The following is a 22,010-nucleotide window of genomic DNA, read 5'->3' as shown; positions in this document are numbered from 1 at the left end:
AGAAGAAAGTTAGCATGAGTAGTGGAAGCAATGTATCCTAAGGAGAAAAACTCAATTCTCCCATCCTTTATCAGAAACAAATGTAATGAGGGCCTTGGCGCCTGCCCAGATTGTGTAATGAGACACCCCGCTTTTCTGTGTTTCCCTATGGGATTAGCCTCTCCAGCGTTCCCTACCAGGCTGGCTGGTTGCAATATCCCACCTAGAACCCTAGTTCCAAGGTTGTGACGGCTCAGATTCCCAGGTCTGGTGGGATTTATTGCTGGGCACCTGAAATTAAGGACAAACAAAACTTCCTGGTTCACTTCATGGTGCGTGCACTGTAGGCGAACTGTGTGTGATCTTTAACCTTTGAAATCAGGAAAGACTACAAAGGAAAAGAGAGAAACTATTCTAGGTCTGGAAGTTTTAAAGATGCATCCTGTTATGGATACATAGACAATCAAAGAAGGTTACTCCCACTCGTGTGGTAGGGGAATGACTCCATGTTAGGTACTCTGGGCATGCTCCAAGGCAGGAGTGGGGAACCTGTGGCCTTGAGGCCACATGTGGCCCTCTAGGTCCTCAAGTGTGGCCCTTTGACTGAATCCAAACTTCACAGAACAAATCCCCTTACCTAAATGCCTCTGACTCTAACCCTAACCCTAAAGGGTGGCAGTGGAGGACCTAGGTCACATGTGGCCTTGAGTCTCCCCACCCCTGCTCCAAGGTCTCATTACACAAAAACAAAACAAAACAAAAATCCCTCACAAAACCTTACTCTGCTCTATGTCTTGCAGTGGCCTTTGGCTTAATACAATGTATTTCTGACCTGATGTGACAAGATCAAGCCAAACAGAGCACCATAGCTCTACAAAAGTTTGGAAATCACTGTGCTGAGTTCTGTTCGGACCACAGACAAACAGGATTTGTGTTCCCTAGGAGACTGCATTCTGAAACAACATGAGACTCCCATCATGTTTGTCTTTCCTATTCCTTATTTGTTATGAGAACTTCTATGTCAGGGGCTGTGTTCAAATCCTTCCCCAGGCATTTATTAGCTGATTGACTCTGGGCAAGTCACTCAACCAACATGTGCTTCAGGAATCTCCCTAAGATTTAGCTACTAAGTAAATTATAAGCTGTAGAGGAGCTCCCATATCTATACTTCAATGAGCTGATTTCTTTGTATTCACTATCTGTATAAAAATTAGGCTCTAAGAGCGGAAGGAACAAGGCCCATCAGAGCTGGCCTCTCATCTCTGGGAGAAAATGGGGGAGAGGTTCTTGATTATTTGGAGCTATATTGCTTGTCAAGAACACTATCAAAAAGTGACTCCTCCTGGAAGTGAAGGAGGAAGAACTATCAGCTTTGGGAACCTAATTTCCAGGGCTTCAAGCCTCTGGTGTTCTTGAGCTAAAGGAAAAGAGCAAAAAGTGACATCTTTGAAGGGCCGTGTCCTCTTCCTGACATCCTAAGCCAGGATGCTTCCATTCCCCTTTGGAAGCTGTCTTTCTTGGAACCTCCCAGGCTGTAGTCTTGGAGGCAGTGACTGGTGCTACAGAAAAATATACCGTGGGGGTGGGTGGGGAGGTGTTCTTGGGACAATATGCTCTTGGGATCAATGATGGCAATAACTTTATTTTCTCTGTCTTAGATCTTGAAACCCACAAGTGCCCACTCTCCTCCCCTGGAGAGAAGTAGAGGAAAGTCACTGTCTCCCCGGCGGAGACAATCGAGCCCTACAAGACGGCTTGGGAGGAGAGACAAATCGTGAGTAATGTTTCCCCTGGTCCCACCTATGGTACTTTAATACCTCAAAATCGGGTGCTTTTCTAGTCCCCAGGGACAACGCTAGCTATTTCTGGGACCTGGCATTTGAATCAGATGGTGATATCCACAAGCAGAGATGAATGAAAGAGGAATGTATCTCCTTTAATTGACACAACGTAGAGTGAACACCATTTATTATCATTATACATGACCATTATACACGGACCACCTTATAGTATGGACATATCATCTACACAAATGGAGGATACACAGGCAATATTTTAAAAAAAAAAGATAACCTGCAAATCATTCCTGTTTGATCTGGAGAACTTAAGTCCAAGGCCCACACCCAGATATCCACATATTCATCCTTGTCCTGATTTGCCCTTTCTGGTTTAGTCCTCTTTCAAGGAGGAGATAGAGGCCAGAGATCCTACTCCCATTTTTGGTTCAAGGGGACCTAAATGGGTAGAACTGAAGGGGTGAAGGGGTATCCCAGCATAGCTTAGAAAACAGATGATAGATTGAAAAATAATAATCAAATATATGAGAAAACAATGTCACTAGCAATAATACAACAAATATATTTTATACTTTTCCCATCTGTTATCTCATTAGATCCTCATAACAACCTTGAGAGGCAGTTGGGTAGGGTGGGTTTTCGCCTTCTTTTATAGATGAGGAAACCAACACAGAGAAATTTAGTGTCTTATTCATGATCACAAAGCAAACCAGTGGAAGATCTGGGCTTGCAACCCAGACCTCTAGACTTATAACTCAGTGCTGGGAAAATATCTAAGAACAAAACAGAAATGACTTCAGTCTCACCATAATGGGAGAGGTCCCAGCATTAACTCCAAGGAAGATATACTTCCTGATAAAAGTAGCTGGTGTCCATTGATTGAAATCAGAGAAATAAGGAAAGGGGATATCATTTTAGTGAGAGAGATGAGAAAGCAGCATAGTTTATTTATTGATAAGTTAGTCTTATTAAAGAATTTTTGAGGAAATAGGATGATTTTAGGCCCCTTAGACAAGAATGACTGTCAGATGGCTTCTTGAGCCAACCCCATCCTCTCCAACCATTACTAAGCCTAACCATCTCCTGTTTTGGGTCATCTGGGAAACTAAATCCAGGTGCACTTGTGAGCTAAACAAAGAGACAGTTAAATCTTGTGGTCTATGAGATAAGGTAGAAGGGTGAGAGATAGCATGGTGTAGTGGATAGACAGCCTACTTGCAGTCAGGAAAACCTGGGTTTAAGTCCCCTTTATTACATATAAGGGTTGTGTGACCCTAGGTAAACCACCTAACTTTAAAGAAACTCCCCATATTAATGAAATCACAGGTCTGGTCAGGAAAAAAACAAAACAAAACGAAAAGACAAGGTAGAAAGGAACTCCCAAAATATCCTTTGGGAAGGAGGGGAAGGCATCTCAGCCTGTGCTAATAGCCAGGTAGACAGGTTTATACACAGTCCACAGCTTCAGTCCGAAGGGAGCCTGCACCAACTCACTGCGATCCCCAATATCTAGCAAAAACTCATTAGTCCTCAGGGCAGCTAAGTGGCACAGTGAATAGAGCACTGGCCCTGGAGTCAGGAGGACCCGAGTTAAAATTTGGCCTCAGACACCCAACACAAAAACTAGCCATGACCTTGGGCAAGTCACTTAACCCCAATTGCTCTCCTAAAAAAAAAGCAAAAAAAAAAAAACCCAACTCATTAGTCCTCAAACTTCTGTCCTATTCATCCTTTCCTTCTTAATGGCTTGTAGAACAGGGTTCAGGGCCTAAGCATTTAAGCTAGCACAGGAGGCTTATTCATAGATTGAGGAATATGGGGATTGACTTTAGGGACAAGTTCACTTAGCTGGAACTCAAAGGGACTTTTCATTTAAAGGTAGAATTGATTAGACTCTAGGGTGTGACCAGGAGAACACAACTTACAGTCTAACTCAGGGGTGTGGAACCTGTGGCCTCCAGGCCACATGTGGCCCTTCTAGGTCCTTGGGTGTGGTCTTTTGACTGAATCCAAGTTTTACAGAACAAATCCTTTTATTAAGGGGATTTATTCTGTGACCTTTAGAGTCAGTCAAAGGGCCACACTTGAAGATCTAGAGGGCCAGATGTGGCCTCCAGGCCGAAGGTTCCCCACTTCTGGTCTAACTGGTCATGTGTTTCGTAATTTACATACACAATCTCATCTGATCTTCATAATCACCCTGGGAGGGTAGATAGGGCAGGCATATCATCATTTCTTAAAGATAAGGAAACTGAGGCTCAGAGACCCAACATGATTAATATACATCAGAGCCATGATTTGGATGTCAGTTTTCTGACATCAAGGCCAGTACTATTTCTACTATGTCACATCGGTCTTTTAGAGAAGGATTTTCTCATCTTATTTCACTTTACCTCAATAAGTATTTATTGTATGATATGAAAAAGGCACTGGGTTAGGTACTAGGTATAGCAAGAGAGATACAACATTTCTCTGGGTGTTTACAATCTAATAGAGGCTTAATAATTTTATAGAATAAAATAGGGAGGATAGTTATGGTAATATAACCTGATGAGAGACATACGATTAGGCCATTAGGTCTGGTAGAAGTTCTATCTGTCTGTGGGGTAATGAGGAAACAAGGTCTTTTTGATGGATAGAAGAGTCATAAGTTCAGATAGGGATCAAGTTGAAGTAACAGGACAAAAATAATTCTAGTTCCTTTGGCATGTGCCTACTAAAGATACTGATGGATTGAGTACAAGTTTTCATTCTCCTTTTAGAGTCTAGAAAGTGAAACTTCTTGAGATCAGTGTTAGAATCTTTAGCCCAGACTTTGTTCCCTGACTTCTAACTGCTTTGTCCTACAGCAAAAGTGGATCATGCCTAGGCCTACTGAAGACAGAAGTTAGCATGCCAGCATCATTGTGAGTGCAATTTTAACTTTTAGTGGCAGGAGAAACACTAGTTACTCCTCCCTCCCACCTATGATTCCAAATTCAAATTGGTTACCTGAAGAATGTGGGGTCCTAAGGACAAGAGGAAAAAGAGAAAAGACAGAAATATTAGGTACAAGGATGGGAAAGTAAGACCAGAAGAAAGATTTGACATTGTTTTCCCTTTATTATCTGATTCTCAAGACATACAGATGCTGGAGGTATTATTGTTCCCATTTTACAGATGAGGAAACTGAGGCATGGAGGGATTAAATACTTTGCCTATGATCACAAACCTAGTAAATCCCAGAGGCAAGATTCCAACCAGACTTTTCCTGATTCTAAATCCAGTGTTCTTCTCATTACACTGTGTTGTCTCTCACAGAAACACCTTCCAGTGACTGAAGATGATAGGGGAATTTTCCCATCCAAAAGTCTACTGACCTTGGCCACAGTTGTATAAACAAAATGATGCTTAGTGCCACTCCTTACTGGGAGAGGAAGCTTTTGGTCAATGTGAAGGTCAAAGCAGAGTCAATGCCATAGGAACTCCTAACCTCATTTTTTACCTATCACTGAAGGAATTTGGAAATTCAAAGCTTTGCCTAATTTAGTTTTAAATCTAAGCCAACAATAATAATACTTATTATGTAGCAAAGCATTGTACTAAGCTCTGGAAATACAGATACAGAAACAATTGGTGAGTTATCAGAGTACTTGGGTACAGTGAAAAGAGCCTTAGATTTGGAGTCTGAGAATCTGGGGTCAAATCCCAGCTCTGTCACCTGTGGGAACCTGGGCAAGTAACTCTACCTGTGAGGTGCACTGGAAATAAAATGGGTGTGTGTGTATCATGATGGTCTCTAAGACCTTTCCAGTTTGATGTCTATCATATATGACCTTATGGTCCTATCCCTACCTTCAAAAAGTATACATTTTCCTGGGTGAATACAATATATGCTCAGATAAGAAAATACAAGGTAATTTGAGGAGGAAAACTGTATTCTAACAGTTTAAGGGGAGAGGGAGGATTAGGGAAGGCTTCATGGCCAAAGGGCATGAGGTCAATAGAAAAATGGAACTAAAATGATTCTTTCCCCAATTCTACATCTGTGACCGTGGGTAAGTGGTTTAATCTCTGTAGGCTCCCATTTCCTCATCTGTAAAATGATTGGACTAGATGACCTCTAAGGTCAATTACAGTTCTAAAATTGCTCTTATGTGAAATCCTAACACTACTTTGGGCTTTAGGGTGGTAAAAAAAAAAGAGGTGGGGGATGGACAAGGGAGAGAGATGAAAAGCAAGGGTGGCAGGACTGGTTTGGAGAGGTGGGGGGTCAGAATAAATCCTCCAAAAGAAGCCGTATCCCTTCCCCATGACTTCATCAACAACTCCTCCATCCCTAGCACTGCTCAGAGTGAGCTGGAATTAAAACAGAGGACTTTCTTGTTCCTAACAGTATGTCCAGGGAAATAGTCATTTCTCAGCTCCTTCATCAAGCAGGATTTTCTCCAGGGATGGTTGCTTCTGACAAAGTAATATAACGCCTTACATGCATTCTCTCATTTGATCTTCACAACCACCCTGTTAAGGTGGGCAGGGTAGGTATTATTTGCCCTATTTTACTGATAAGGAAATTGAGGCTCAGAAGGTTTATGTGACTTGTCCAACATACAAGGTCTAGTCAGTCAGTGACAAAGCCAGGACTAAAAGTCGGGTGTTCTGACTCTTACTCAGTGTTAGCTCATACTACTTTCAGATCCAGATTTTTGCTCAGGGTTCTGAGCCCCATTGGGATGTTCAGGTCTAGAGGGTGTTGGGCACTTTTTCATGGACAATTATTTTAGCAATTCATAAACCATTTGGTCATTTTAAAATGTCAGAGCCTATACTGAGAATTAAAAATGGCTGGCAAGCTTAAAATTTACAATAGGTACCTCACTGGACACAACCCATCTGCTACATGCCCTATTCCCAGTAAGGGTATGTAAATAATACAAATGGCTCCAGGTCTTCATCCAGCTGGGGCTATTTCCAGCTCTAGATTCTTTGCCCTTTCCACAGTTGTCTGAGTGTTCATTCTGGAAAGCAGTATCAATGTCCCAATCTTGACACAGGAGGTCAGATGACTGGGAGGTTTGTTAGCAACTGCTGGGCTAAAGAGAGAAGCTAAGGTCACTCTCATCACTCTTCTGTCCCCTCCACTCTTTTCAATTTTTCCTCCTTGGTCTCACCTCCTTGAAGTGTTTTTAATCTTTTTCTACACCAAACAGATGATTTCACCCTGTAGCTCACAGGCTCACAGATTCAGAACTGGAAGAAACCTTAGAGATTCATCTAGTCCAATCCCATCATTTCACATTTCCTAAAGGAGGCCAAGAGAGTTACAGAAATACATATTTCTCAAAAGTGCCTAATGTTTCCTCTTTAGGATCATCCTTCTTGGTCATTGATGCCTGTGACATGGGTCTGAGTGTTAATTATAGCTCCACTCCCAGTTAGAGGATAGAGGGGATGCTTGAGTCACCCCTGACCAAAAAGAGACATGCTCTCTAGAATGAGCAAATGAATATGTCTTTTAAGATACAATGGGCAATTTATGGTAATTGTCACCAGAACTATAGGAATTTTGTTTTTACTTCTTTTCTTCCCTCTTCCCTTTCTCCCTTATGGCTGCCAGTCACCCCCTCCAGTCAAAATGTGATTAAAGATCTCAGAGGTTGGAGCAGCTAGGTGGCATAGTGAATAGAGCACAGGCCCTGGAGTCAGGAGAACCCGAGTTCAAATCCAGCCTCTGACACTTAACACTTACTAGCTGTGTGACCTTGAGCAAGTCACTTAATCCCATTGCCCAGCCTTCCCCCCTCCAAAAAAGCAAAAAACAAACAAAGGATCTCAGAGGTTACTGAACTCTGAGCTAAGATAAAGCCTCCAACCATAATAGGGCCCAAGGCTTTAATTCAGTAAGATGAAATAATAAAGTTCATAGATTCCACTATTAGCTCTAAGCTTGGCTCAGTTATTGAAATAAGTATCTTCAGGCATTGAGTCTACTGGGGCTTAGCGAGCTGTTGAAATGTTGTTTTGGAGTTATCAATGAGGTCACATAGGTTGACCTTGCCTTTCATAGACTGACCCTACCACAGAGGGGGCCCCAGTTGCCATTCTCCTTTGTGGGCCCCCAGACCAGGGCTTCTTTAGTTGAAGCTTAATTCCCTAATCTCTGGCTACTTTGTTGTACAGCCAAATGGAAGGACCATGCCTACAGAAGACAGAAGTTAGCATGCCATCATCGTTGTAAGTGCAATGTTAACTCTCAGTGCCAGGGGAAATTTTTGCTATTCTTTCTTGCTTTTTACTATTCCAAAAACCAAACCACATTCCTGAAGAATTAGGAGATCAGGAGGAAGGGAAAATAGAGGGGTGAACCTTGGGAAGATATGGAATTCTTTCCCAACAGTACTCAGAAAAAGTATTGCCCTGGCTCAGATACTCTGCCAAGCCCTGGCTGGTTAAATGGTCCAGAAGTCAAGTAAGGATGGAAGGGCAATGAGTATTTGAAGGGCCCGAGGGACTCACTACCATTCAGCACCATGCTACAGAGGTGGTTCGTGGTGACAAGTTGAAGAGAGGAGTGAGTTGAACCCTGGGTCTGGACATAAAAGTTGCCATGCAGTCTGCTACCTCTGCTAACAGAGCCTGCCATCTGAACTAGTGACAAGCTGAAGAGACAAAGATTAGGGAGTGTGACAGAGGCCAAACCTGGCCTGGCTGAGGCCTGTTTACATAGCAACGTCAGCTGTTGGCCTTAACAGCTGGTTAGCTGCCTATTGTGCATGTAATCATAGGGGGTAAGGAATGTGAGGGAAGGAGGTTGGCTTTCAGTGAGGGTGAAGAGTGTGAATGAAATTTCCCTCATCGAGAATCTGTCCCAGTTGTGGCTGCTCTTTATATTGTCCTTCCCCCAAAAGCATATAACACTTTAAATGCAGAACTTAGCCACTGCTAATTTCCCATTGTCTCAACCACAAAAGAGGGGCTAGGGTTGGGGCCACAGCCTAGTTTCCTATTGCCAATAATATCTTTAATTTCATCTGTTTCCCTTGATGAACAGCAAGGACTAAAAGATTACCTGTTAGAAACTTACCTTATAACTCTACAAAGGCCTCTCTCCCCAATTCCCTTTAGATAGGACCATAAAATTTCCTCACTTTTCAGTAAAACAAGTCTTTCCAATTACATAGCAACCAGAGGGTTAAAAAATTATCTCAGGCATAGTTCTGAAAAAGGAGTAAGAGTAAAAGGGGTGGGAGGTAGGAGGAAGAAAGCTAGAACTCTTATAGTCACCTCCTTACCCTAAAATTACTTCATCTCCACTTTACCAACTTGTCTCATGCCACTCCAACCTAGAATCAGGAAATGTGAATGTCACCAGAGGTGTCCCTGACATAACTTCCTAGTTCTTGAAGCTTCAGAATGCTTATTCTTCCCCAAAGTCTCCTCAGTCTGAAGCTGGCCCAGAGTGCAATAATAATGATAACTTTACCAAGGTTTGTAAAGTGTTTTACTTACATTATTTAATTTACCAGTGTGCTTTTTCTCTCTAGAGAAATGATTGGATAGCATAACTAAGGATACCTGTTTAGTCCCTACTCATATCCTAGGACAAACTCTGTATGTGAGGTTTCAGAATCAAATTTTAGGGCTGGAATAGTCCAACCTATTATGGTAGCGGTGGGTTTGAGCTAGATGGGGAATTGGCCAAGGAGGGGCCGGATCACAGTGATTTTATCCAAGTTCACTGTAGGGTGACTGCCTTTGTGATGTCCTCTTCACCACAGAAGGCAGGGTTGATATTTAGAACTCATTTAGAAATGGTTGCATCTTGTCTGTTATTCTTTCAACCAACCACTTCCATTCTTCCTACCCCTGCAAATACCCATATTTCTAAAGCTCCTACAAATAAACCCAAAACTTATCAGCTTGTTCTACAGCAAGGGAAAGAAAGGAAGGCTCCTTTGCCCTCTTCTTAAAAATAAAATAAGGAAAATTGGTTTAAAAGAGGCAGTTTTCTTCTATTTTTCCCATGAATAGAAGACAAAAGAAATCTCTGATTCCACTCCACATTTTTAGAGGGTGAGGGTGGAGAAGTGGTTTAGAAAAAGGGTATTCAGACTGATCCCTAAAAATACTCTGTATCTAATGAAAGGTTCTTGGCTAAGTACAATCCCAGCTAAAATAATCATCTCAACACTTGTGATTCTTAAAAATAAATCTATTTGTAATCTTTCTAATTATATTTAAGGGAGGAACTAGAGGAGGCCTTCACACATAACAGCTTACTCTCTCAGGTTTGGCCTAGCAAAATTAGATGGCAAAAGTTGAAAAGCAACGTGTCTCAACGTGTCTTCAATCTAAGTCTCACCTGCAGTCGCAATATAACCCAATTTCCCTCCCTCATGAAGGAAACTATAGGTGCTGTAGCTAGGAGGAAAAATATTTCATTACCCCTCCAATGAATTTTGTGATTAATCATCACTATTATCACTTTAACTTTCCCCACAGAGATAGCATTAGAAGTAGCCAAATATAAGCCATACTGCTACACTTAGCCAGACAATAACTCTCCTCTGTGGGAAGTCATCATAATGATGACTCTGGGAAGGATTAAGAGGAAAGGGACCGCAACTCCTGCCCTGTGGGAGCTCCTAGTGTAATGGGAGGTAAAACCAGGATCAGACTCACCAGGAAGCCTGGGAGATTGCTACATTTGTGTTGTAACTCAAGGGGTGCCAAAGATTCCCCTGCCAAGAAAAATAACTAAGCTTCCTTTATTAGTTCTTTTGCTTGAAATTTTACCATTTGATTTCATTTCTTTGTCTCAAAGAAAGTTACCTAAGAGACAGCTACGCAGCTATATAAAACCTTATCAATTTATACTGAATTGTAAAATGACTACCAGACCACTTCTTGACAACTGGTTTTCCTTAGGCTAGGGAGAGAGGAGCTTAAGAATACCAGGTGGTAAAAAAAGCCTCCATTAACAAAGGGTTGAGATAGGTTAGACAGTGGAGGCTGAGATTCCAAATTGGAATTCTGTGTACTTTACAAATTGTGCCTAGGGCCAGCCCCAGGCAGGAGAGACACAGGGATAAGTGCACATGACTACTACCAAACACGGCCTCCCTCTGTGTCTCTCACACACAGTCCTCCAGAACACAAAGCAGCATGTAGTATAAATTAATGTAATGCTAAGGGAGAAAAACATAAAGATGCTATCAAAGGCAGGTGTTAACTGGGAAGTCTTCATGAAGGATGTATGTCTACAGGCTAGCTTAGCTTGGTAGAACATGAAATTAGCAAAGCCAGGGCTGTAGGTATGGGGTTTTTAGCTTCTTCCTTCCTCCCATGGCCTCAGATGATACTCCTTTGGCTCTGTCGTCTTACAGAGTGGATGTTCTGTACAAATTTATTGCAGCTGCTGGAAAAACAATTGGTAGTTCATATTGTATTGATGGCAGGTCCCTAGGTCACAAATTCTTATGCAAAAAGCAGCAAATTCCAAGTATGGGGTGGGAAGATTTGGCTGGAGGAAAGTTCTATTCAGAACTGCTTAACCATGCAAGGTGTCTTTAAATTACTTAAAGGGTTTAACAGATAAACTGTAGCTACAGCTTGAAGAGACAGGGAGAAGCAGAGTTAGCACATTCCAGGTCAATCATATGCCATGTGGCAGCTGGTGATGCACTGGATAGAGCACTAGACCCTGGAACTGGCAAGATCCAAGTTCAAATGTGGCCTGAAACTATGTGGCCCTGGGCAAATCACTTAACTTCTGTTTGCTTCAGTTTCCTCAACTGTAAAATGGGGATAAAATAGCACCAACCCCTCAGGATTGTCATGAGGTTCAAATGAGAGATATATGAAAAGTGCTTAGTATACGGTGCCTGGAACACAGTAGGTGCCATATAAATATACCTTTCCCCCTCCCCACTGTGTATGAAAGTTCAACAGAAGAAGTGAACAAATTGATTTGCCAAAATGTGCTTATTTTTGTATTGACATTAATTCACAATGTTAATGAACAGCTTTGAAATATGGTCAACTGGGCAGCTAGGTGATACAGTGAACAAAGCACCAGCCCTGGAGTCAGGAGGCCCTGATTTCAAATCTGGCCTCACATACTTAACACTTACTAGCTGTGTGACCTTGGGCAAGTCACTAAACCCCAACTGCTCTGCCTTCCCCACCTCCAAAAAGAAAAAAAAAAAGAAATATGGTCAACTGTTATCTAAGTTAATGGAAGGGAGTTGGAGGCTTAGATAATTCAAAACATTAGATATACAAAAGCCATATATATCTGATTAAGGAATGGATACATTACAGGTGTACCCTTGGTTAATACTGGCACATCTCTGCTATTGGAAAAAAAAAGTATTTGAAGCTGACGTAGCTGACGTATTATTGGCATATCCCTAGACCACTTTTTTTTTTTTAAATGTGAAGTATAACAGACATCTGTGACTCTTGCAAGGCACATTACAATTTATCAAGCATTTTCACATTCACTGTCTCGTTTGATCTTTCCAAACCCTGGGAGGCAGGGTAGTTAATGACAAGTACATGAAGTTGATACTATGTAACATGTCAATAAATAGAAATTATTATTGCAAGATGGAAAAATAGACAATTGGGATGGGGCTAAGTAAGGAAGATTTTCCAAGGGAGTGAAATTTTTAGTTTTTGAAGGATAAAGAGAATACAAATTGTTGACAAGCTATCCTGCCTCTTTACCTCCCCAACCTTTCAGTAGACAGGTAAGATTCTAATTCTTTAAATCCAGGGACCTTCAGCTATGACCTTTGGATCAAGCAGTGGTGAGGCCTGGCTGCTTACCTATTTCTAGTTCCATCAATATGAAATTACATCACCCATGTTCATACCAAAGGAAATAATTCACTGTAAGGAAGAATGCTATAGAAGGTATAAATTTAGAAACTCTTTACCAATGTCATTTTGGGTTTCCTTTAGTACTTTACACTAGCTTCATACAACTGAAAAATTTCTTTTCATCCTCCCAGGAAAAGTACAGAATCCAGTGAAATAGAGTCAATCAACAAAAATCATGGAAAACTTTTTTCATTAGGCTTTGACATCTTTTACCAAAGAATTAGAAAGTGAGTGAAAGGGGCCTCAATATCTTTTAGTTGGACAATGGTAGGAATGCTGAGGTTTGGTCTAAATACTAGGAAGGTATTCATCTTTTTAAGAAAGAGAGGTGGTAGATAATCAAATAAGTGGTAGATGAATAAAGACATAAATGATAAATAAATGAATAAATAAAAACTTCTAATCTCATGTGCTTTCTCAATGCACATTCTGCTCAGTATATGAGCATTCAGAGAGGACCACAATGAAAAGATAATTGTATTTCTTCTCAACTGCAACATTTAAATCTCTGCTTGTTCATTCTTACTTAGGGGTTTATGTTGCAGTGGGGGCAATGAGCACATGATTTTCAAACAGTAAAATTCACAGTACCATATTTTTCCCTCATGATCTCATATAAAGCATTCACTTTGATTTTTGTTCCTAAATTTAGAAAACTAACCATGCCTCAATGATAAAAACATCTGCTACATATACAACCCTTTTCTCTTTTTGTTGTTCCCCTAAACCACATCAGGAATATCATAAAGTGATGTTCATTTTCTTTCTTTTTTTTGCTTTTTGTAGGGGGGGAAGGTAGGGAAATTGGGGTTAAATGACTTACCCAAGGTCACATGGCTAGTTTTGTGTTAAGCAATGTTCATTTTCTTAAGGAAAATTTGGCTCATTCTGTAATTTCCACAAAAATCTATTTTATTAAGGTCTTTACAAAGGCTTTTAGCCAAAGCTATGCTTTAGCTAGTGTGACTAGTCTTAGAAGAGGAAGGACTATCAACTTTGAAAATGTATAACTTGACACAGAAAGTATGTCCCCCAAATCTGTGGTAGGTACTAACTACGGATGGGGAGAGAGCATAGATAAATGCCTGAGGGTCTCAAGAACAAAGCCCTTGTTGAAAGATGCTAACTACCTTTCTCCCCCTTCCTTCTTTTATTCTTAGGCCCGCACTCCCAAATAAGAAGGTGGCTGACCTCAGTACTCTGAATGAAGTAGGCTATCAGATCCGAATTTAACAAGCCATAGCGGCCGGCCAGCGGTGCTTCTGTCTGCACTTTACCCAGCACGTGGCATCTTCAGGAGGATCTGCAACTCTTTATCAAGATCCTGTGAATTTTATCTTTAAGGAGTCGCCTAGAAATAGTATAAGTGGGTGATATTTACTTTTTAAAAAACTTATCAAGTGGCAACCATGAAAAGACAAAAAAAAAATAATTATGCTTATGATAAGCCCTGCCTGGGGCTGAACTATCCTTTACTCCAAAATGAGAGGACAGCTACTTCAATGGTGGATCCATATAATTTCTTTTTTCTTTAACTTGCGCTGAATGCTGTGCTACACTGGTAATCTTAGAGACAAGTTTATGAAGTCTCTTTTCCCTTTCTTGGTGTTTGGACAGTACTGGCACACACACAGAAGGGTTAACTCATGATCAGTATTAGCAATATTCAGCAATAACTGAAGCAGAGGTGGGTATGGTTTTTAAAAGCATTTATATTACCTCAATACCTGATAGATATGCAAACTTGATGGTATTTAAATTTTTCTGATAATTCATTTGTATTGTTCCCCTAACATTTATATAGTAGGGATTTCCTTGTATTCAGAGGCTCTCATCATGCATGCCTATATTGAAATTTAAGGTATTATTATGTGCACGTATTTTCTTCAAAAGCAATGGAACTCTACTGGTATCATTGGAAACCATCTCCAGGACTATCCTGTTTCTCTTCCTTAAAGGCATTCCCTGACAGATGGGTTAAAAAAAACCAACACGTTCTATTTTCCGTCATTAACATTTAAATGTTATAGATTCCAGCAAAAAGCCCATGTCTGGGAGCAATTTGAGGTAAGAGTTGGTGCTGTTAGGATTGTCTCTGACAGTGGCATATATTCTGAGCAGGCCAAGGTCAAGAATGAATGAATGAATGGGTTTGAGCACCATTTGACCTTTCTTTTCATGTTTTATCTAATTTGGATACTGAGCCAGGCCTTGTCTCCAAAGGATTTAGTGCTGTTAAATGCACAGATTTTTTCCTGATGTCTTATATTAAGACCAGACACGACAATATAATCTTTTGTCACTCTTGCTCATAAATGACGTTCCATCTATTTACTCAAAGTAGAATGAATTTAGGAATATGATTAAGACAATCCTTGGAGGATAAAAATGGAGAACATCTGCTAAGCATTTATGTTCCAGTACAGCAAAACACCTGATAGTGCTATTTTTATCCATTAAATTCAGCACTATCCATTAACTTTATCCATTAACTTCTGGCCTTAAGATCAGGATTACTATGTAACTTCTGGCTATAGAATATAGTTCTTGCAGCACAATGACATATAAAGTACTTCTTCTAAGTAATTTGTTATAACTTACATAGAATACTAATAGGTTGAAGCTAAAGATGGATTTTGCTGTTGTAAAAGGTAGAAGGCAAACCTTATTTTTTAGCAAAAGGGTTTTTTCCCCTTCTGCTTACTTTCATTTGGCCAGAAGAGTAAGAAAGTAGGTAAAATGAAAACCTGTCATTTATCAACATAAACCTTAATTATGACTTGGAGAATCCGACAGAAATTAATATATTCCTTATATTCATTAATGCACAAGTAAGACTAAGACTACTTTGAACAAATTCAAAGTAATGGCAATTATTGATTGGGAAGGCTAAATCACAGGGCATGAGATAATCACAAAACTTACTATTAGTACAAAGTAGTAGAGCCAGCAAAATAAAATCACACAGTCTTCTAAAATACCTACCAGGTTGAATATCTTAAAATTTTACCCTTCTATACCTTTTAAAATACAAGTTTATGGCCTTAATGGCCCTTGAAATTCAGATTATTATATCAGATTAGCAACTAGATCATAAACAATGCTGTAGAATTGGCACCTCATATTTGCACACCTGCTTTTGTACGTTCATCAACATCACTGGAAGGTTTGTAGGATGGTGAGTGTATGTTTTTTAATAAGTTGCAAGTCATTCTTCTTGAGTTTATAATAAGATTTATTGCAACATCATTATAGTGTCAACTCATCTTAAGATGGGGGAAGAGGTATATAAAGCAATACCAAATTGTGGCACAGCCTATCATTTGTGATAGAAGGGGAAAAAACAAAAGAGAATGTATCCTGATTCTAAAGTACTGATATGAAATCCTTAAAACTGCCAACTTGTTTAATTAGTCAATTGATAAATTATGTCCTCCACATTCATTCCTTACTTTGGAGATTCACTCCTCCAAAGTAAGGGCTAAGTAGTCATGTAAATGTGTTAAGTAGTATATACATTTAAAATGTTCTTTAATCAGCAGTATATCTTAAATCAACATATCACTGTGATTTTCTATTGTATTCTGCTCTTTTCTAAAAGAGAGAATTCAAAAATAGGTTGGATTGAACTTACCGGTTTTCCTTTTTATGAATTATGGAATGAGGCTTGAACAAAAGCACAAGTCTCAATTGCTTAAACCACCAAACCTGTATGTACTGATATTCCAAGATCAAAGATGAAAATTAACTTACATTTAGAAAATGTTAAAATGGGTAAGAAAAATCATGTTGTTTTACCTCAAATTGATCAAGTTTATTTAATTACTTACAGCCTAAGGTATGGCGAAATATCTTTCTCAAGGCTTTGTAATCTTGTAAACAAAAATAATTGTTAATCCAGAGAGAAATTTATCAAACCGCATCATGGAAATACATGTAAAGTTTATGTGTATCAGAAACCCTGATTTTAAATATGGTTTGTGCTGTTTTGAGTGCACTTGATTTCAATAAGTGATATTTAGTATTTTCTATTATTATAAAATTATGTGTATTTCACTTTTTCTAAGTCAATTATTTCTTAAAAATGTTAATACTGGTAAATAAAGCTTTTAAAATTTAATTCAGTCTTCTTACACCTGACGTTTTATAAACTGTATAGCCATGTGAAAACTTGTATTATTTTTTTTAAGTACAATCAGAATCTTGTTTATTCTCTTGGACTTTGTTCTGGCAAATGCATTTTTTAATACTTAAGAAAAACTGTGATTGTTTCAGTGAATATTTTTCTAGGTATATGAAAACCTGTACAATGGTATTTTAGGAAATACCAGACAGGTGCATGTTTCAGGTTTTGCTTTTATTATCACTTGTATGTTTCTACACAGCATGAAACTTTAATAAAAATGTCTTGGAAGTTCAGGGGTTCAGTTCTTATAAAAAATGTGAACTGGTATCATTTTTGTCTAACTGCAGAGCATAATTCACTATCCTTTAAGTTTTATGTGAAATTCAAATATCCAATCAATTCTCAAACTTCTTTATCATGTATTTTTATCCATCCCACCTCCTCTTTATATGCAAGTTATCTTTCCAACTAAATATTCCAATAGCTCACCTATCACTTGGCATCATATTAGATCTTAAAACCTGAGAGGGCAAGAGAAAAATGAGGTCATGGGAAAGCCGGCTGGCCTACTATATTCACAAAGTCCATACTTTCTCTACTGGTGCCACCACCAAACAGGTGTTAAAAGTACAACTATGATGTCCACAGACCTTTCAGTTTGGGGTACGATATAGTTCAACAGGTTATCTAAATTGTTTTAGTGGGACAGTCAATCATTAAGAACGAAGACTATTGTTAATTTTTAATTGATATGTACAATAAATACCCTGATGCCCAAAGGAAACAGCCTAAACATTTTCTTCAAGCCATAACTTTCCTCTTCATTTAAAAACTGTACATTGTATTTCATAGTCTCTTCTTCTTAATGAAGCATATAGAACCAGAAACAATCTAGTAGGATTTTGTTTCAGTATTATCAGGTTTTGCTGCTATTAGCTGGTGGAGACAAGGCCCGATTTCTAGAAGCTGAAATGTCCATTTACCAAAAGAGTCAGGACAATCAAGAAAAAGTAGATAATTAATTCTTCCTACTCAAGTTCAAATAATTAATGAGAATGTTATTGAGAGCCTTTGGCTTGAGTCCAAAAATAAGAGTTCATTCTGCAATGAGGATAATAAAGTTAAGTGCAATTCTGTATCTTAAATCTGCCAAAGTAAAGTATTATACGAAAAAAATGACTCAAGCCACATTATTTTGAAGAACACTGAAAACTGTACTATCACAGTTTGAGTAATGCTTAATTTGGTAGCAAAAGAGCAAGAAATCTATTAAGAGGTCTTTGTTAGTTCATTCACATACAACCACAATCAGTAATGAGTCAAAATCATTTCCGTTATTTTTTCCCAAAACCAAAATGAGATTTTGATGTCATTCTAATTTAATACTTACTGTATTTAACTTGCATAAAATGGAGTATCTCAGTAGTGCTCTGAAGTTGACAGCACAAAAGAAATGCAGAAAACCCTAGAAATGCAGTTAATATATTACTTCAAAACCCAAAAAATTTATAAACATGAACAAGTAAAAGTTTGGTAAAATTTTTACTGAGCAAATCCTTATATGCCAAAGATTACCTAACGTCTCCTTTGAGTATATCTTTTAGCTCATTTTAAAAACTTATTGAACTAAGCAGTTTTTAAGAGCATTAATGTTTTCCCTACTACTTCCATCTTTTGGCAGAAGTGTCCTATATAAAGTAAATTCATTGTTAATTCATTTTTATAACAAGTACAAATATTTAATATAAGAGTTTAGGACCTTATGGTTGTGCATTGGTTGGTTTTGTTACAATACTTTTTTCCCCTCTTTCTTTTTCGATCTTTGTTACAAGGTATTCTTCAGTGGATAAGGGAGTGGGAAAGGATATATTTGGAAATAAAGGTAATGATAAAAAAAAAAAGCCATAAAAATAAAACTAAAAAGAACCAATTTTTTTTAAAAAAGTGCGGGTCTTTTGATTCAGATTCTCAAACAAAGAGATATTCTCCTCAATGGCTATACATACATATTATTTCTTCCATTTGAATTCAATAGTTCTAGAAAATTATTTTCAGCATTCATTTGATCTGATCCAAAAATGTATACAATAAACATGGCTTTTTTTTTTTAAAAAGCAGATGTATGGTTCATAAAAAAAAATACCCAAGAACTTAGAAATAAATGAGCAAACATCAACTACTAAAAATATCAATGAACAATTATTAGGTCACAAAGTTGTTACCACCCACAGATCCACAGGTTTCCTCAAATTTCTGAGGTAGCAGTAGGAAAAAAGCAATCTGTTCAGTGGCTGTAACAGTATCTGCTGAAGGCAGAAGTTGCAATTCTGTTAATGAAAGGAATGTCTACTGAATGGTAAGTTAGTTGAATAAAAGCAAGTGTTCTTCCTAAAAAGAGAAGGGGAGAATGGGCTGATCCTTCCCTGAGAGTGACTAAGACAAAAGAAAGCCTGGAATGGCTCAACAACAGTTAAATGGCCAGCAGCCTTGGTCTGTTTGTTGTGAGGCTGACTACTCTATTCCAGAGATGAGTCTAAAACAGAGATGGGGAACCTGTAGCCTCAAGGCTACAAGGCTACCTCTAGGTCCTCAAGTGTGGCCCTTTGACTGAATCCAAACTTCACCGAACAAATTCCCTTAATAAAAGGATTTGTTCCATAAAACTTGAATTCAGTCAAAGGCCATACCCAAGGATGTAGAAGACCATGTGTGGTCACAAAGGCCACAGGTTTCCTACCCCATCCTAAACAAATGAAGAACTGGTCCTTTTAGAAGTTTTCCAAATCTTTCCTCAGCAAAATGAAGGCATACTGAAGACTCAGAATAGTAATAAAAGAATTAGATTTTGTATTTTTAAGAAAAAAAAATTTCAAGTCCTTTCTAAAAAGATGCTTAACATGTTTTGTTGGACATCTATAAATATAATTTCCCCACACAACAATTTCAGACCTGAACTAATTAGTGCTCTATAATCATGGGATCCTCTCAGTAAAATTAAGGGCAACTGGAAAGGTAGCTAGTTGTAGTCTGAAAGAACACTGCTCACCAAAATCAAAGGAATGCTACTTTGAGCCCAAAGTAAAACTTGCTTCAAATGTGTACAATTTTTTTTACTAAAACAACTAAAGAAAATGAATTGTTTTTAAGAACTAGTCAATTTTACTGAAATTTACAATAAAAAGCATTTACATCTCAGAAAAAATGCCATTTTCTTACTAGTCTGGCAAACAGTTTATAAAAAAGGGCATTAATGTAAAACTTTAGTTCTATATTTTGTTAAATCACAAATTACTATAATTACTTAACACCATGTCTGTAGAAACTATACACACAAAATCAGCATGCAAACTGTTATTCCTTGAATGGAATAATAAGGAAGAAGATATCATGAAAGAGACGTGTCAGAGCTCAAGCCTAAACTTGGCCAATAAGGGCAGATGATCTGAAGAATTATTTTCATTAGGCAGTCCATTAACAGTCCATAAATCTTCTTCTGTAAGAAGTGACAGTCTACCTAGAAGTTTCAAGCCACCAACCAAAGCAACTTCTGTTCCTACATAAGAAAAAAAAATTGATTAGATTGCATAAAATTGATTATGAACTATTTCATATCCTAAACAACCCTAATATTCTAGTAACAGAGACAAGTGAAATTTGAGATACTATCAAAAGATCAGCATGATGAATTGCTCAAGTATAAATAAAATACTATTACTGGGTAATTATTAACACTGCTAATTATATCTTATGCTCCTATGATCTTAAAAGTTTTGCCTATAGCAGGCTCTGTAAATACTCTTTAGTACAGAATACTTATACATAGTAAATTTTAAAAAAGAATCATTTAAGATGGACAACAACATAAAAATGTCATTCGCTAACCATTCTGCCATTCCACAAAACCAAGTTTAGTAACACAAGTCAGAGGAGAAGGCTCTTTCTCTTTAATCCTGAGTTGTGTGATTTTATGCTACAATCTTCTTGCACCACCTAGTGGCATTCTGCCGAAGTGGCAAGGCCCATAAAGCCAGAGGAGAGACGTAACCAGAGAGGGGACAGGCACTAGTGCTAACAACAGAATTCAATAACAGTCACACAGGATTAAAAAAGGAGAGGGACATAGAGAGATGGATCAAAATCCTTAGAATGAATGGCCACCTACATCTGATTTGGATAGGCATTTTCTATAGCTTAAAGATAAATGTTTCAAAAATCACTAGTTATTCTAGATCTTGTACAGGTAGTAGCGGATTTAGAAGTTCCTTACCCAACCCCCTCCTCTTTCACACTCCTGAAAAGTGGTTGGATTCTTCTCTAGGTGAACACATTTATTTATGGAGAATGACTACCTCAGAAAGTACACTATTCCATTTTGGGATAGCTGTCAACATTAAAAAATCATTCCTCATAATGGAATGAAATCTGCTTCCTTCCCAACCAGATATCTGCCTTACAGAGATACAAAGAATTAGTTTAATTGCTTTTCCATATGACAATCTTTCAAGAATTTGAAAACACTCTCATCTTCTCTAAGCTAAACATATTAGGTCCTATTGTGACAGGATTTAAGAACACTTCCTTTCCACTAGTCACTATCTTTGTTAGTTTCCTCTGAGCATGTCAACGTTCAACTTAAAATGTGGCACCTAAAAGTGAACATGATACTACAGATGATGTTGTCTGTGCAATGCAGAGTACAAAGATTTCTTCCCACATAAAATGTGATTCATGGTTTCAATGTTCTGATGGTTCTGTCATATCATCTATGTAGATATGCTTTCTGCTGGTGCTGATTTCTAAGTTTTCTCATTACATGCAATTTACTTCTATCTCTTTCCACAAATTCTTCAGAAAACACTGATTTTGGGAGGTCCTCCTCCTGTTTCTTTCCATACCTTCATGCTAACAGTGAAACACTCAAATTGACCATAAATTACCTCTTATGCCCAGTTAGGGGTTATGTTACTTTAACAGTCACCACTGTTATTGATCCTCTAATCCATTTCTTAAGTACTTCAATCAACTGGCACTTAGCAACCTCAAATCCCTCTTCCTTTCAAACCTTTTTTCTGTGACCTCTCTCCCAGGAATACTCAACCCTATCTTCACCTAACTCCAGTCTTTATTTTCCTCATGTGGTAAGAAAGAAACCAGAGGAGCAGCTAGTTGGCACACTGAATAGAGTACCAGCCCTGGAGTCAGGAGGACCTGAGTTCAAATCTGACCTCAGACACTTGACACAA

At 38.5% G+C, this 22,010-nt stretch overlaps 2 protein-coding genes across 12 annotated transcripts in view; one reads left to right on the top strand and one right to left on the bottom strand.

The window, feature by feature from the left end:
- VASH2 (vasohibin 2) overlaps nucleotides 1–16,761 on the top strand; it is a 52,350-nt gene extending 35,589 nt beyond the window's left edge. For 2 of the 4 annotated variants that reach the window (XM_069108738.1, XM_069108739.1), the window contains exons 7-9: nucleotides 1,638–1,753; nucleotides 4,625–4,681; nucleotides 13,802–16,761. In XM_069108738.1, coding sequence (XP_068964839.1) covers nucleotides 1,638–1,753; nucleotides 4,625–4,681; nucleotides 13,802–13,874 — 246 coding nt within the window. In that variant the 3' untranslated portion in view covers nucleotides 13,875–16,761. Of the gene's footprint in view, nucleotides 1–1,637; nucleotides 1,754–4,624; nucleotides 4,682–7,934; nucleotides 8,008–13,801 lie in introns of those variants that run through there. The other 2 variants (XM_069108740.1, XM_069108741.1) reach the window with 2 other exon arrangements.
- A 1,529-nt stretch (nucleotides 16,762–18,290) lies between these two features.
- ANGEL2 (angel homolog 2) overlaps nucleotides 18,291–22,010 on the bottom strand; it is a 30,885-nt gene continuing 27,165 nt past the window's right edge. For all 8 annotated transcript variants that reach the window (XM_069108731.1, XM_069108728.1, XM_069108729.1 and 5 more), the window contains one exon: nucleotides 18,291–20,320. In XM_069108731.1, the coding sequence (XP_068964832.1) occupies nucleotides 20,169–20,320 (152 nt within the window). In that variant the 3' untranslated portion in view covers nucleotides 18,291–20,168. The remainder of the gene's footprint in view (nucleotides 20,321–22,010) is intronic.

Source organism: Petaurus breviceps, unplaced genomic scaffold (genome assembly GCF_028583685.1).
Source record: "Petaurus breviceps papuanus isolate PSGF00001 unplaced genomic scaffold, PetGlider_PUasm1.0 90434, whole genome shotgun sequence".
NCBI classification, from domain to species: domain Eukaryota; kingdom Metazoa; phylum Chordata; class Mammalia; order Diprotodontia; family Petauridae; genus Petaurus; species Petaurus breviceps.
Note: the sequence above shows the minus strand (reverse complement) of the source record. Positions and strands in the feature narration are given on the sequence as shown.